The 16,264-nt window shown below is 40.5% G+C and overlaps 1 protein-coding gene across 1 annotated transcript in view; it reads left to right on the top strand.

Moving 5' to 3' along the window:
* The first annotated feature begins 10,495 nt into the window (after positions 1-10,495).
* Positions 10,496-16,264, top strand: part of PRRG4 (proline rich and Gla domain 4) — a 31,736-nt gene continuing 25,967 nt past the window's right edge. The window contains exons 1-2 of the mRNA XM_054441613.2: positions 10,496-11,279; positions 11,614-11,738. Coding sequence (XP_054297588.2) covers positions 10,888-11,279; positions 11,614-11,738 — 517 coding nt within the window. The 5' untranslated portion in view covers positions 10,496-10,887. The remainder of the gene's footprint in view (positions 11,280-11,613; positions 11,739-16,264) is intronic.

The following is a 16,264-nucleotide window of genomic DNA, read 5'->3' as shown; positions in this document are numbered from 1 at the left end:
ATAATTAGATAGTGGTGTCGGTTGCACAACATTGTAAATAAACTATAAGCCCTTGTGTTGTACCCTTTAAAATGGTTAAAATGGTAAATTTTGTTATGTAAATTTTATCTCAATTAAAAAATGTTTTTTATATTACCATTCATTCTTATGTCCCCCAGAGCACTTAAGGAGATATCATTAGGACACTGATTTTTTTTTCAGGAAAAGATATTTTCTTAAATGCAAAGATATGGTCTTAAATGCAAAGAGGAAACATTTGAGTAACCTCTGTTATTCAAATTATCATGATTACAATTTCCATACAGGACAAACCATAGTTAAAATGATTATTTTTCTGTAGAAATTCCAAGAATAGACTAGGCCCAAATAGAAACAAGAGTTTCCACAATCTTGGGATTACACTTGGCTGAAATGCAACTCAGCAAAAAACACTAATGGGGAACTTAAAGAACTACAAATAGCCAATGAGTGTGTAAAAATATGCTAATTAAAACAATAAGAGGTTCTTTTTTTTTTTTTTTTTATAGGGTCTCACTCTGTCACCCAGGCTGGAGTGCAGTGACTGGAACACAGCTCACTGCAGCCTTGACCTCCTGGACTCAAACAATCCTCCCATCTCAGCCTCCCAAGTAGCTGAGACAACAGGTGTGTGCCACTACACCTGACTAATTTTTGTATTTTGTAGAGACAGAGTTTCGTCATGTTGCCAAGGCTGGTCTTGAACATCTGGGCTCAAGTGATCCTCTTGCCTCAGCCTCCCAAAGTGCTGGGATTACAGGCGTGAGCCACTACACATAACCAAGAGGCTATTTTTAAACCATTTTCTTAAAATGTTTATGTCCACTATTTGAAAAGGGACAATACTTGTCATTTATCATTATATGGAGGTGGACATATACATTTATAATCCTTTCTGGAAGTTGATTTGATAACCTGTATAATACATACATATATGTATGGATGGGAGAAGGCCTGGAATGATGTACTCCAAGTGGTAAACTAGGAAGTGGAATTAGGCATTTTTCTTCTCTTTCCTTATCTCCTAATTTTTCTATAATAAATACAAATATTGCTTTTGTAATAGAAAATAATAGGAGTATTTCTTAACTTTTCAAAAAGTCATTTGAAAGTAGAGGGGAAGTCAGTTCACTTTGTTGAAGTCAACTTGTTATTTTTTAAAAACCGAAGAATAAACTGGAACTTTTTTTTTGAGACAGAAGCTCACTCTGTCACTCAGACTGGAGTGCAGTGGCGTGCGCAATCACTCACTGCAGCCTCGATCTCCCAGGCTCAAGCAATCCTCCCACCTCAGTCTCCCAAGTGCTGGAACTATAGGCGTGTGACACCATGCCCCACTAATTGTTCTGTTTTTTTGTAGAGATGAGGGTCTCACTATGTTGCCTAGGCTGGTCTCAAACTCTTGGTATCAAGCAATCTTCATGCCTCAGCCTCCCAAAGTGGTGAGATTACAGGTATGTGCCACCACACTCATCCTTAACTTTTTAATATATGTAGAAAATGATAAGTAGAATATAGAAATAGCTGAAGAGACATTAAATATGTAATTAGAGAATGACTCATGAGATATCTTTATAAATCAGCAACACAAAAGTATAATAGTTAAGTTCCTGAAATGGATAAGGCAATAATCTCTTGTTAAGTTTAAGAACAGAGTCTCCACATTTATTGAAGTGAATTACTAAATTGCCTTCTAAAATGGTTATTCCAGTAGTGAACAGAGAGTGCCCTTTTCACCACACCCTTCCCAGAACTGAATGTGTCATTATTTTTTTCTCTTTGTCAATCTAACTGACAAAACAAAACAAAGCAAAAAAACTTATTTAAATTTTTATCATTTTGATTGCTAGTGAAGCTGAACATTTTCTGAGGTTTACTAATTGGCTATTTTTATTTCTTCTTTTGTGAATTGACTATGTGTTATATCTGTTTTTTAACTGATTTTTTCTCATTGATTTGTTTCAGTACTTTAAAGAGTAAAGATCTCTACCCTTTATCTGTCATATATGTTGCAAATATTTTCCCAATTTGTCATTTGCTTTAATAGTGTCTTACCATGTCTGAAAATGTTTAATTTTGATGAGGTCAAATTTATCAATCTTTACATTTATAATTTTTCTTTTGCTTTTGTTATTAGACAGTTCTTCTTCACTCCAGGAGAAGATATTATCCACACATATTTTCTTCTCATTCTTTTATGGGGTCACTTTTTCATTTAATTCTTAAAGGCATCTGGAATTTATTTTGAAGTAAGATGTGAGAGTGGCAACGAACTTCTAAAAACATATTTTTAAAACATTATGCATTACAACAGACTCCATACAAAGAAAATATTCTCAATATTAAATGTGTCCAAAAAAGTCATCAACTTAAGACAACAAAATTTCCTGACATAAATATTTAAATGGTTCTTCAGAGGTCATTTTTAAAAGTCTTGGGCTTTGTGCAAACTTATGTTAATAGTTTAAAAAAGTCCTTTTACTTATTGTACTAATAAACTTCTATATTATTTGGATGTCTTACAAAGGCACAAATTGCTTTGCTATTTAAAAATTGCAATTTTCTTTTTAAAAAAGAAAGAAAAAAGTATATCTTTTATTTCCTGAAAAGGTGTTGCTACATGTCAGAGTCAGATCTTGAATTTCACCTTTTCATGACTGAAAGAGAACAAAAGAATCTCTTCATAAGTCATAGGGCATGAATCATAAGTGCAATTACTGAATGATTAAGTAAATTCAAATGCTAAGGGGGTAAAGTGGAAATCCTATTGGACAGAAACCAGAAACCCCAGTTGCAATGCTCCTCCTGATTCACTTACTAAATTTCCTTGTGCAAGCCAGTAAAATTTCTGCACCTGTTTGTCAGTGCATTAAAGAAAGATCTTATTTGATTGTTAGAAATGATGGGCTAGTTAACATATTAAAGTATTAAGAACATTTTGAACTAAAAATCTCCTTGGACAGGATCGGCAACGGCAGTAATCAGCAACTCAGGAAACCCAAAATGTTTCCTTAATTAATACATCTCTTCTTCAGGGCTCAGCTGTTATTTCACTGTGCATAAATTCTCAAAGGCCCATTGAAGGGAGGGGAATACCAGAGGTAAATGGTTTGGGAATAACACATACGTCATTTTACTGCTAATGAGATTGAAATGGGAATGTATTTTAAGAAACTTAAACTTCCTTTCAATTTCCACAATGTCTGAACAAACTTTCTTTTCTCTTCTACCATAGTTCAGCTTGTTGAGATGTTAACTGTTTACAGAAATGCTCACAAAAAGATGCATACTCTATAAATTGATGTTTACTAACATTCATGCAAATACATACAGAATACATTGATGTAGGTAACCACGTGCTTGCTCACAAGAGTATCCTCAGGTTTATCTGTAGCATGTTGATGACACGGACTAACAGAATCAGCACATTTGGGAAGATCATTTATGACTAAAGACTTCTGAGTCCACAGTTGGTAAGGAGCCTTTTGCCTAATGCTATCTAGGCCCTTGGGCTCTGCAATATAAATGTCCTGGAATAGTTTGACCAAAAATGATGAAAAGGAGGATGTATTTACTAATTCATTTGGTAAGTATTAATTTAGCGTCTGCCAGGTCCTGAGAAAAGCAATTATGTTGAACCATATGAGATTGCTGATATTTGGCTGTTTTTTTATTTACATAAGTGGCAATTTCATATTATTAAACTTAAGAAAATTATAGAAACTTCTTAGGGAAAGAAAACAAGAAAGCATTGAGAATCATAAGAAAAAATTTTTGAAGTAATGACTTAGAAGAAATAAGAGGGAAGGAAAAGAGAAAGAAACGTAAAATTGTGAAATAGGAAAAAGGGAACCTACAAACAAAAATAGAAGAAAATAAGAAAAGCATATAATGATAAAAATTGGTACCATCTTAAGAATTAATTTAATTCATTCAGTATTTATTGTATCTATCTAAACAACCTCATAGTAGGTTCAATACATGCCTCAAAATAGACAAAAGACATTGTTCTCTTTAAAGATGAAAAACAGGGCCAGGCATGGTGGCTCATGTCTGTAATCCCAGCACTTTGGGAGGCTGAGGTGGGAGGATCACTTGAAGCCAGGAGTTTGAGGCCAGCCTGTCCAACATGGTGAAACCTCATCTCTAAAAAAAGAAAACGAAAAGAAAGAAAAAGAAAAAAGGATGAAAGACAGATCAATATTCCCAATATTTTAAAATTCTAAATCTTAAAATTTTGAAGCTAGGCTAGGCATGGTGGCTCATGCCTGTAATCCCAGCACTTTGGAAGGCCAAGGCAGGTGGATCACCTGAGGTCAGGAATTTGAGACCAGCCTGACTAACATGGCGAAACCCCGTCTCTACTAAAAATACAAAAATTAGCCAGGCATGGTGGTGGGCATCTGTAATCCCAGCAACTCAGGGGGCTAAGGCAGGAGAATCACTTGAACCTGGGAGGTGGAGGTTGCAGTGAGCCAAGATTGTGCCATTGCACTCCAGCCTTGGCAACAGAGCGAGACTCTGTCTCAAAAATAAATAAATAAATAAATAAATAAATAAATAAATAAATAAATAAATTCTGAAGATAAAGAAAAAAAAAATTTTGAGGCAGTGGCAGAGCTAAAACAGGGAAATAATAGTAGATATACTACAGGAAAGATATACAAATTCAGTACAAACCCAAGAAAAACAGCAAAATTGGAAAAAAAAGAAGTAGAAGTTCTGATAACAGAAAAATTCTGCAATAATATCACCTGATAACACAGGAATCAAATCGAATTATCACAGTACAGAGGCCAACGAAGGTAAATCTGAAAAAAAAAAAATTTTTTTTTAAACAGGTTGTTGCTCTATTGCCCAAGCTGGAGTGCAGTGGTGCAATCATAACTCAGTGCAGCCCTGATCTCCTGGGCCCAAGCGATCCTCCCACCTCGGCCTCCCTGAAAATGTTTTTTGTTTGTTTGTTTGTTTTTGTTTTGTTTTGTTTTGTTTTGAGACAGAGTCTCGTTCTGTTGCCCAGACTAGAGTACAGTGGCGCAATCTTGGCTCACTGCAACCTCCACCTCCCAGGTTGACGTGATTCTCCTGCCTCAGCCTCCAGAGTAGCTGGGATTACAGGCATGCATTAACATGCCCAGTTAATTTTTGTATTTTTAGTGGAGACGGGGTTTCACCATGTTGGCCAGGCTGGTCTCAAATTCCTGACCTCAAGTGATCTGCCTGCTTCAGATTCCTAAAGTGTTAGGATTACAGGTGTAAGCCACCACGCCCAGCCCCTAAAAATGTTTCCATATCTCTTTTGTCACATAGAGATTTCCCATCAACTTCCCATTTTATATAATTGTGGGTGAAAAACTTATAAAATATATAATTTGTGTTTACAGATAAATTCTAAAATTTTTATTTGTATATGATTGATTGCCTTTTATATAATATACAAATTATATAAAAGCAAGTAATTCAAGACTACCCAGAATGAGGAAGAATAATTAGAAAATTACTTAAATAGAATTTTAGAACAGGAAGGAATCTTAGAGTTCATGCAGACCAAACTCACAATGTCTCCGAAGAGGTAGAGAGAATTCAGAGAAGTGACTTGTTCAGTCATCTAGCTAGGGAGAAGCAGACTTAGGACTAGAACTTATTTATTGTTTCATTCACTTAAAAACCAGGAAGTCCTGCTACATGCCAGCCAGGTGAGGTACTAAGCAGCAAAAATACAAACATGGGTAAATGTTGCTCCTTGGCTCTCAAGGGACTGTCAGAATTGAAGTGTCCAGGCTGGGTAAGGAACATCCATAAACTTTACTAAAGCCATTAGTAAGCATCAGTAAAAGAAACCACGCTTTTAAATCCATATTTTATACTTCAAAACTCAGTTAAGCCTGGCGCCGTGGCTCATGCCTGTAATCCCAGCACTTTCGGAGGTCAAGGTGGGAAGATCCCTTGAACCCAGGAATTCCAGACCAGCCTGAGCGACATGGCAAAACCCCTGTCTCTACAAACAATACAAGAATTAGCCAGGCATGATGGCACGTGCCTGAGGTCCCAGCTACTCTGAAGGCTGAGGCAGGAGGATCGTTGGAGCCCAGGAGGTTGAGGCTGCAATGAGCCATGAAAACTGCCACTGCACTCCAGCCTGGGCAATAGAGTGAGACCCTGTCTCCAGAAAAGCGAAACAAAACAAAACTCTCAGTTTACACTTCACTCAAGAGTGTCAAGCCAGGGCGGTACATAAAATAACAAAGGAGAATCCTTCACCAAAAGAGGATAAACAGATCCTGGTTGGTATATTTCCTAATAGAATTTCCATGTAATGTGTGTCTTTCAGTACCAACAACATTAACACTTCATTATCGTCTTTCTCTGATGCAGATTTTTTTTTTTTTTTTTTTCAGATTAAGTTTTGTTCTTGTTGCCCAGGCTGGAGTGCAATGGCGCCATCTCGGCTCATCGCAACATCCACCTTCTGGGTTCAAGCGATTCTGCTACCTCAGTCTCCCAAGTAGCTAGGATTACAGACATGCACCACCACACCTGGCTAATTTTGTATTTTTAGTAGAGATGGGGTTTCTCCATGTTGGTCAGGCTAGTCTCGAACTCCCAACCTCAGGTGATCCGCCTGCCTCGGCCTCCCAAAGTGCTGGGATTACAGGCGTGAGCCACTGCGCTTGGCCTCTGATGCAGAATTAACAAATGATTCTTAAACACCATCAATTGCATAGCTAGAAATGCCTAATTTGTTTAAACTCCTTTTTCACATGCGTTTGGAAAGTATAGTTTTGCAATTGATGCCAAATAATCTTTGCTTAGAATATCATGATTACCTGAATATGAGTTCACAAAAAAAAGGCCAAAAATTGTGTGGCAATCAGAAAGTAAGACTATGATGAGAAAATAAGGCCGATAAGTGTATAATAGGTGTAAAAACGCCAACATCAGTACACAGAGTGACAGTTCTGTGGCCAGCCATGACACAAGTCCCTGTCATAGGTCCCTGGGGGCAGCTCCAGTGCACTCTAAGAGCTATAAAGATCAATATATTTTAAACATGACATGTAGGCCTTATTACTACTCACAGTGTGACATGAAATCAGATGACCCCTCACACTGTTCTTTTATTTAATTTTTTTGTTATTAACAATCATTGTTCTTAAATAGTAGAATTAAAGTTCTGTTCAAAAGTGTCCTTAAAGGGCTTTAAGCAAATGTTTAAAATAAAATTCTTAACCCCTTTACTGATTTGTTGAATCTGAAAATACCTGCATGTAGATATATAATCAACCTGGAACAGCAGGAGTCTTTCATTTCTCACTTGCTGACTATACTGAGATAAACTAAAACAGCAAACAATTGATGTTGAAATGTCAAGGCTAAAATGTCATGGCAACAGCAAGTTTAATAAAGCTGCATCTCTTGAAGAGGCTAATGATAGTCATCGATGTGCCTTTAAGGATGTGGATGTGACTTTACTTACAGAGCTTCATGGCTGCAACCTTAACATCTCCTGTCACAGTCCTTGAGTCCATCCTCATGCCCACACAGTAAAGTGAGTTTTCATTTCATTCTTGAATTCACACAGGTAAGTGGGTGGGTATGTGCTCAAATTCATAGATGCATAATCACATTAATCCAAGTCCGTTAATCTCATTGCTCCGATTTTTTTTCTTATTTCCTCTGAAACTAAATAATTCTTTACCTACTGCCCTTTATTGCTTGATAATAACTCAAAAAAAAAAAAAAAACCCAGAGTCAAGAACCAGGCTACTACTTGGCCGATAACTATTCATTTACTTCATGCTTCAGTATCCCTCTTTGTAAAATGAGAATTATAATATCTAGCCCAACTCCACAGATAGCCAGAATAAGAAAAATACTATCTATGAGAACACTTAAAATGCTTTGGAAGAAAGACATAAGAATATTATAACATTATTATTATTATTATTATTATTATTATTGAGATGGAGTTTCATTCTTGTTGCCCAGGCTGGAGGGCAATGGCGCAATCTCAGCTCACTGCAAACTCTGCCTCCTGGGTTCAAGCGATTCTCCTGCCTCAGCCTCCCGAGTAGCTGGACTTACAGGTGCCTGCCACCATGCCTGGCTAATTTTTTTTGTATTTTTAGTAGAGACGGGGTTTGACTATGTTGGCCAGGCTGATCTCAAACTCCTGACCTCATGATCTGCCCGCCTAGGCCTCCCAAAGTGCTGAGGTTACAGGTGTGAACCACCGTGCCCGACCGAGAATATTATAACTTTAAATAGCAGATGGCACAAAATAAAATTAATACAGCAAGGAAATAATAGAAGAAATCAGCTATCTTGGGCACTGTTGTTACTGGCTTTTCTCATTTCTCTCTTTGCCATCTAACCTCAAAATATCTTGCAGCTCCATAGTGACTGAAGTTTGTGTGCATGCTGCCAAATGCTGTAACATTCTCTAGGACTCAGTGTTACAGGGAAACACACAGGGATGTAATTCACTACTGAGAAACAGACTTTCATTTCTCTGTCTGCCTCCCTCTCTGTCTATAAACTCTGATATTTGATGTCAGCACAAGGCCTCATTTGTTTTGGTCCAAATATCCAGATATGTGGGCGGACTCATTTTACCAAAGAATGTCATCAAAGTTCACAACTGCTGATTCCATAGCATGAGGCATTTGACCATTGGCCTCTCCCCAAAGTAGTGGGAAATGAAGCACTTTTCCTACCTGAAAATAAATTGCTTCCACTCCATGAAAATGTATTCAGCACGAACAATGTAGAAAGCACTCCCCTGGGTACTGTGGAGAATGCAAAAATGAATAAATCAGTTCTTGCACTTGATAAGAACTTTACAGGCCCACATTCTCAGATTTGATCTCAGTCAAATTAAGTTCTCCTCCACAACAGACGCTGTGGTGTCCATCTCCCCAACAGGAGGTCTCAGTGCTGTAGGTTGACTCAATGAATAAACAGGAAAATGGGTGTTCTAGTGAAAATGTTTCCTATTCTTGTGTTCAACCACAATAAACCATGTCTGGCCTCTTCATAGTCTGATCCCAATTGCTTGAATAAGAGGGAAAGAAGAATCCATCATAGAAATAGTTTAGACCACGAGGTAGACAAATGGAAAGTGAAGAGGAAGGGATTGGAAGAAGGGAAAGGAAAAGCACTGCCTAGAAGGAATCAGTGAAAACAAAATTTCTGCAGAAAACTTAGGAATAATTCAGTTGATTATCAATAATAATAATAAAATAGACAATATCCTTTGGGAGGAGAAAAACAGAATTTGGTAAAAATTGAATTAGTCAAAAACTTGAGGCCAGGCACAGTGGCTCATGCCTGTAATCCCAGCACTTTGGGAGGCCAAGGTGGGTGGAATCACCTGAGGTCAGGAGTCTGAGAACAGCCTGGCCAACATGGTGAAAACCCCTCTCTCCTAAATATACAAAAGATTAGCTGGGCGTGGTGGTGGACGCCTGTAAACCCAGCTACTTGGAAGGCTGAGGCAGGAGAATCGCTTGAACCCAGGAGGCGAAGGTTACAGTGAGCCAAGATTGTGCCACTGTACTCTAGCCTGGGTGACAAAGCAAGACTCTGTCTCAAGAAAAAAAAAATGAAAGGGGAAAAAATGTTTCCCTTGGCCCCCAGCAAGTGCCAGAACACTTTGACCAAAGCATAAATAGTGTTTCAAAGGATTGTTAAGCACGTTCTTTGGATAAAAAAGGATGTGACCATCACCTGGCATAGGTCCTCTGTCCACCTGCTGCCTTCATTACTTGATGCAGCAGTTCTTGAAGTCTTTAATCAAGACCTTTTTACACTCTTTTACATTATCAAGGACCCCAAAGAGCTTTCACTTATGTGAATTTTATCTAATGATATTTATTATCTAACATTAAAACTGAGAAATTTTCAAAATATTATTTGAAATCAAGACAACAAAGCTTACTTTTTGTTATGTTTATGCATAGACTCAAGGAAAAGATCAAGATTTCAAGATAATTATTTGAGAAAAATGAGGTTATAGCTATCCTAGTAGATGTGAACAAATAGAACTAATCAAAGTTCAAAAGCAGTAGCCAAGAGAGTTAGTGGACACCTGTAGTCCCAGCTACTCTGGAGGATGAGACAGGAGGATCTCTTGAGCCCAGGAGTTCAAGGAGCCAGCCTGGGCAATAAAGTGAGACCCCCTACTCTGAAAAAGAAAAAAGGAAAGAAAAAAAATTAAGTTCACAAGTACTGAGAACAAATTTTATTAATCTCTATAAATCTACATAAATCTCTATAAAATGTACATACTGATACTGTAAACATACTACTATGGAAAATACTAGAAAATACAAGCACGCTCACTCAGGTATTCTATTAGGAGACAGAATGATGACGTTATTACACGTCAAATAGCCCCTGGAAATTTCCACTGTACACTCTTGAGAGAATGAAAGTGAAAATGGCAAATCATGTATTGTTACTATAATGGAAATAGTTTTGCCCTCAGAGACCCCTGGAAAAGATCTTGGAGACATCCCAGACCTGGCGGACCACCATTGGAGAACCAATGTAATCAATTACTTGTAAGGCCATTTCCATTTCTTATCACGAATAAAGGGTATTTTGTCTGATGAATATCTTGTCCTCGTCCCCGGACCACCCTTTTGAGAACAGTTGACCTAAGGTAACCACAGGACTCCTGGCCCAGTGGGACCCAAAGCGAAAAGCCCTGGACGCGCCGAGGGCGCTCTGCTTAAGACTGAGAACCGAAATGCTCCCTGAATTAGGAGCATTGAGAACGCCGAGTGCAGACACAAATCGAAAAGCAGCCACCCGCGCCGCCAAGGCGGGGCTAGAACGGGCGGCAGGCGGCTGGCCCGCCCGGGGATGGGGCAGAAACTGGGGCGGCTGAGAGCGCAGCGCGGGCTCCGGGGAGACGCCGGCCCACTGCCCGCCCGCTCGCCCCAGGTAGGCCCGGCCCCCGGGAGGTGGGGCGCGGCCAGGTGTCCCCAGGTAGCCGCCCCCTCCCTTCCTCCGTCGGCCGCCTCCCCGGACCGAGGCAGGACCTCGCCCCGCGCGTGTTCCCCGGGCGCCTCTCTGCGGACCCCAGGCGCTTCCCGGGTTTGCGCGCGGGGGCCATCCAGACCCTGCGGAGAGCGAGGCCCGGAGCGTCGCCGAGGTTTGAGGGCGCCGGAGACCGAGGGCCTGGCGGCCGAAGGAACCGCCCCAAGAAGAGCCTCTAGCCCGGGGGCTGCTGGAACATGTGCTGGGGGACACAGGTACGAGGCCTGGCGGCAGGACCTCGGCGGGGAAGGGGTTACCGGGAAGGGGCCACCTCGGCGGACTGGGTTGGATTCGAACACATAGCCGAGGGTTGCCTGCGGCGACAGGTGCCCGATCAGCCCTCGGGCAGGGTCCCTGGGCACGGCGTTTGTCCCAGGCGCTCTCAGGGGCTGCTTTCTGGGCGCGCGTCCTGTCCCGGCGACCGAAACCGCGCACCGGGCGCTCTTGCGCCTAGGCTTTGAATACAACAGGTTGGTGATTCAGTTCGACAGAAACTCAAAGTGCTGAGCTAGGGGCTTTTTTTTTTAATATGTTTTTTGTTTGTTTTAGTTTGTTTGACAGTTGCCAGACTATGTTTACAATTCTGGTTCTACTCAGCCAACTGCCCACAGTTACCCTGGGGTTTCCTCATTGCACAAGAGGTCCAAAGGCTTCTAAGCATGCGGGAGAAGAAGGTAAGCACGAAAACGTCCCTGGAACCCAGAGCCGCATAGCACAGATCTCAGTGAGAAAGTGCAGTATTTGAAATTACATACCCCCAGCAATCATAGAAACACTAAAATATCCTTTAGTTTAATTTGTGGCATATTTGGCAAGGTTGTGTTTTTTTATGTTCTTTAACTGCAATTTATAGAACTTGATTTCTGTGAGTCTCCTTTAATAAGTATATATGTAAGACCTAGTTTGTGGTTAATTGAATGGAAAACCTATTTCAGCTTCTGAAAATCAGTGAGTGACATTTCTCTAGATGAAGCTGTGTGGCAATTATAATAAGCATAATTACTTGTTCTTCCTGGAAAGGCGAACGGGGAGTCCAGGATCTAGTCTGGACTTGTGAGACCCTGGGCGAGATAACTTAATCCCGTTTGGCTTGAATGTCTTCATCTGTAAAAGTGATGGGTGTGGGGTGTAAAATGATCTCTGAGGTCCTTTTTGACTTCAGATGATCTAGTTGTCTAGATAAAAGCAGCTAGTTGAGAAAAGATTAGGTTTGGGGCTTGCTAACCTAGAAGTCCACAGTTTTTAGGTTTCAGATCATTAACAGTTTGTTTCCTGCCTATATTTTAAAAGCCTAACCTAGTAAAACCAAAAGAAAAAAAAAAGCTTCTGGCTCTCAGCATCCTTCTCCCTGACTATTCATGGTGCTTCCCCACTCAGTGTCAGTACTCTGGATCCACGTCCCCACACATTCCTGTCTCTTATCCCTTCTCATCAGATCTGATTCTCAGCTCATTTTCATTTGGAAAGGTTCTGTTACACTAGTACTCCTAACTGACTTTATTAATGATTAATACAGCTGTGTGTGTGTGTGTTGAGATAGAACAATCCATTAACCCAAAGGCATGAAACTCTGATGACAGAATTCTAGCAATTGGATAGGCTAGCTAGAGGGATAGGGAGAGATTTTGGAAGAGGATCCTTTTTAGTCCCTCTCAAGCTGCACCGTATATGTAAGTCCACTTAGAAGGTTGCACTTATAAGGTTCCATAATCAGATGCTCTTCTCTAAAATGATTGTGAGTGCAATCATTCATTCACATGACACGGGTATAAGAGACACTCTCGCTGGCACGGTGGCTCACACCTGTAATCCTAGCACTTTGGGAGGCCGAGGCAGGTGGATCACCTGCGGTCAGGAGTTCGAGACCAGCCTGGCCAACATGGTGAAACCCCATCTCTACTAAATATACAAAAATTAGCCTGGCTTGGTGGCACGTGCCTATAATCCCAGCTACCCGGGAGGCGGAGGCTGCAGTGAGCTGAGATCGTGCCACTGCACTCCAGCCTGGGTGACAGAGTGAGACTCCATCTCAAAAAATAAAAATAAAAACAAACAAATAAATAAATAAATAAATAAATAAATGACAGTCTCAAGGACACCACAAGCTATGGAAGGAATTTAGAGATCATACTTGAGTGTGGAGGGCTGGAGATGTCTATGGAAATGTGAATGAGGGATCCGACACATTTGAAAAGACAACTTGTTCAGTCAGTCACCACTTGATGAACACATGCTAAGTGCCAGGCCCCATGCTGTGTGGTGGAGACATAGAAATGAAAGACTGCAATCTCTGCCCTGGAGGACATCTTCATCTGGTGTGGGAGGCAGGGTGTTTGTTAAACAGACGATCTCCATCAACTGTATAACAGAAGCCAGAACAGAGAACTGAGAGCAGAGGAAAGAGTGAGTAGCAGTAACTCTGCCTCAAGAGAGTTGTATGGCAGAGAAGCCAATGCCTTCCATCTGCAAATGGGCTATAATAAATAGAGATATGAAAAGTAACTGGAAATAAAGGACCTTTGGTGAATTTTTTTTTTTTTTTTTCAGACAGAGTCTCGCTCTGTCTCCCAGGCTGGAGTGCAGTGGCGTGATCACAGCTCACTGCAACCTCCACCTCCTGGGTTCAAGCAATTCTCCTGCTTCAGCCTCCCGAGTAGCTGGGATTACAGGTACGCGCCACTGTCCCAGCTAATTTATTTTGTATTTTTAGTAGAGATGGGATTTCACCATGTTAGCCAGGCTGGTCTTGAACTCCTGACCTCAGGTGATCCGCCCACCTCGGCCTCCCAAAGGGCTGGGATTACAGGTGTGAGCTACCGTGCCTGGCCCTAAAGTCTGATAAAGCATGATGGTGGAGTTGAAATGACTGAAAAGGAGCTATTTAGAAAACACGAGGAGATAGAAATGAGGAGGAGAATGGAATATCTGGGTTGATGAATTTATAGCTGTGAAATGCATGGACAGCCTCTTAGGATAGTCTAAGACAGGAAAAATAGAGAAGGGTAGAGAATCTAAGGAAGCAGAGCCAAGGCCATTGCATCCTCCGGCCATGGTCAAGGGGAAAATAGGAGCTCTTGCTGAAAGCCAAGGGTGTTTCAAGGGCAGGGAAGTTTGCTTCCTTTCAATTAAAAGCAAGTTCAGGGTTACTCAGAATCCAGTAACAAAAGACAATATTTCTCCTGAGATCCTAAGGGATGCAGGGAAAAATTTGATCTGGCACCAAAAGTCAGTCAGTGACAGAATCAGAACTTGCACACTCAGGGAAGTGGCAAACAGCAGCCCCTAGAAGGCAGATTTAATACAGTGTTAATCATAACAGCATGATTAATCATAAATATCATATTTATGATATTGGCATAAATATTATTTCAGGAAAAATAAAAATGTTTGTGGCTCTCCCTTTTTCTGTTTCCTCTATCAAAGTAGCTTTTGAGTTCCATGGGGGTGTATTTTTAATAACTCAGCCTACTGGAACAGAAGACTTTCATGAGAAATTTGACACTGCTCTTTTTAGCCAATAAAATGTGAGGATCTGGACATATTTGAGAAGTATACAGAGGCAGATATCTAATTCTCCATTCTGAACTTAGATTTCATGCAGTAAGTATAGCTAAGTGAGGCAGGCTATAGGTTGCTTAATCAATAGTTTGATACTTTAAACCTATGCCGAGCTGGGAAACACCAGACTATACCTATGAATTGCTTCAACTGGTAGACTTCAGGTCCAAGAGTTTCCTCCCACTATAGCAAAGTTGAGTTTGTTCATTCAGTCAGTAATTTTTTGAGCACCTCTTATGGGCCAAGAACCAACATCCCTGCTTTAATGGAGCGTTTCTTCTAGTGAGGAGAACAGAGTGGTAACAAATAAGTAAAGCATATAGAAAACCTGATGGTGATGAGTACTATGGAGAAAGGCAGAGCGTGGACAGGGAGTGCCAGGGGTGGGTGGGTAGGGATGGGGGTTCAAGGTAGTATTGAACAAAATCCTGAAGGATGTGAGAGAGCAAACTGAAAGAAGAAAGTTCTGTTCAGAAGAAACAGTAAGTACAAAGGCCAGAGAGAACCAGGTGTGTTGGAAGCCAGCATAGCTACAACAGAATACATGAGGGATAGTGGTAGGAGATGAGGTTAGAGGGGTAAGGGCTTGGGGACCAGACAGAGAAGGGCCTTGTAAGCCATTGTAATGACTTTGGCTTTTACTCTGCAGGGGGTGGAATTGCTGTTAGAAGGTTTTTAAAAAGCAAAGCAGGAACAAAGTCTATCTTGTCTTTTAAAGGGCCCTCTTTGGCTGTTATGCTAAAAACAGATGGTAGAGCAGCAAGGAGACCCTTGGAAGACCATTGTAGGAATCCCAGTGAGGGGTGATGGAGGCTTAGAAAATTTTTCATTCTATTTCCATTTGGTGGTAATATAAAATCTACAAGAAGACAAAGGAGGAAACAGAATAGAAATATTTCATCACACTAGCCCCTCTATCTACCTTTTAGAATACTGTTTAAAACAACTATCACCAGTTATCCCATTGTAGCTTCCTGCTTGGTTCGAATAGCCCCATCTATTATTTATAATATAGAAATGGACACTGTAGAATACTGCTGCTCCCCCAAAATATAATGTGAACTACATACATAATTTAAATTTTTCTAATAGCCACATTTTAAAACTAAAAAATAATAGGTGAAATTAATTTTAAGAATGTATTTAATTTAATCTTGTGTCTGCAATATCACCATTTTAAAATATAAGCAATATAAAACATTATGGAGACGTTTCACATTCTTTTTTTTTTAACACCAAGTCTTTGAAATCCTTGTGTGTATTTTACACTTACAGCACATTTCAATTCAGACAAGTCACATTTCTTATTTATTTATTTATTTAGAGATAGGATCTTGCTCTGTCACCCAAGCTGGAGGACAATGGCATGATCTCAGCTCACTGCAACCTCTGCCTCCTGGCCTCAAGTGATCCTCCCACCTCAGCCTCCCGAGTAGCTGGAACTACAGGCATGCACCACCACACCGGGCTAATTTTTGTATTTTTTGTAGAGATGGGGTTTCATCTTGTTGCCCAGGCTGGTCTCCAACTCCTGGACTCAAGCGATCCACCTGCCTCAGCCTGCTGGGATTACAGGCATGAGCCACCACTCCCAGCCACAAGCTACATTTCAAGTGCTCAATAGCCATCTGTGGCTAATGGC

Source organism: Pongo pygmaeus, chromosome 9, assembly GCF_028885625.2.
Source record: "Pongo pygmaeus isolate AG05252 chromosome 9, NHGRI_mPonPyg2-v2.0_pri, whole genome shotgun sequence".
Taxonomy (NCBI): Eukaryota; Metazoa; Chordata; class Mammalia; order Primates; family Hominidae; genus Pongo; species Pongo pygmaeus.
Note: the sequence above shows the minus strand (reverse complement) of the source record. Positions and strands in the feature narration are given on the sequence as shown.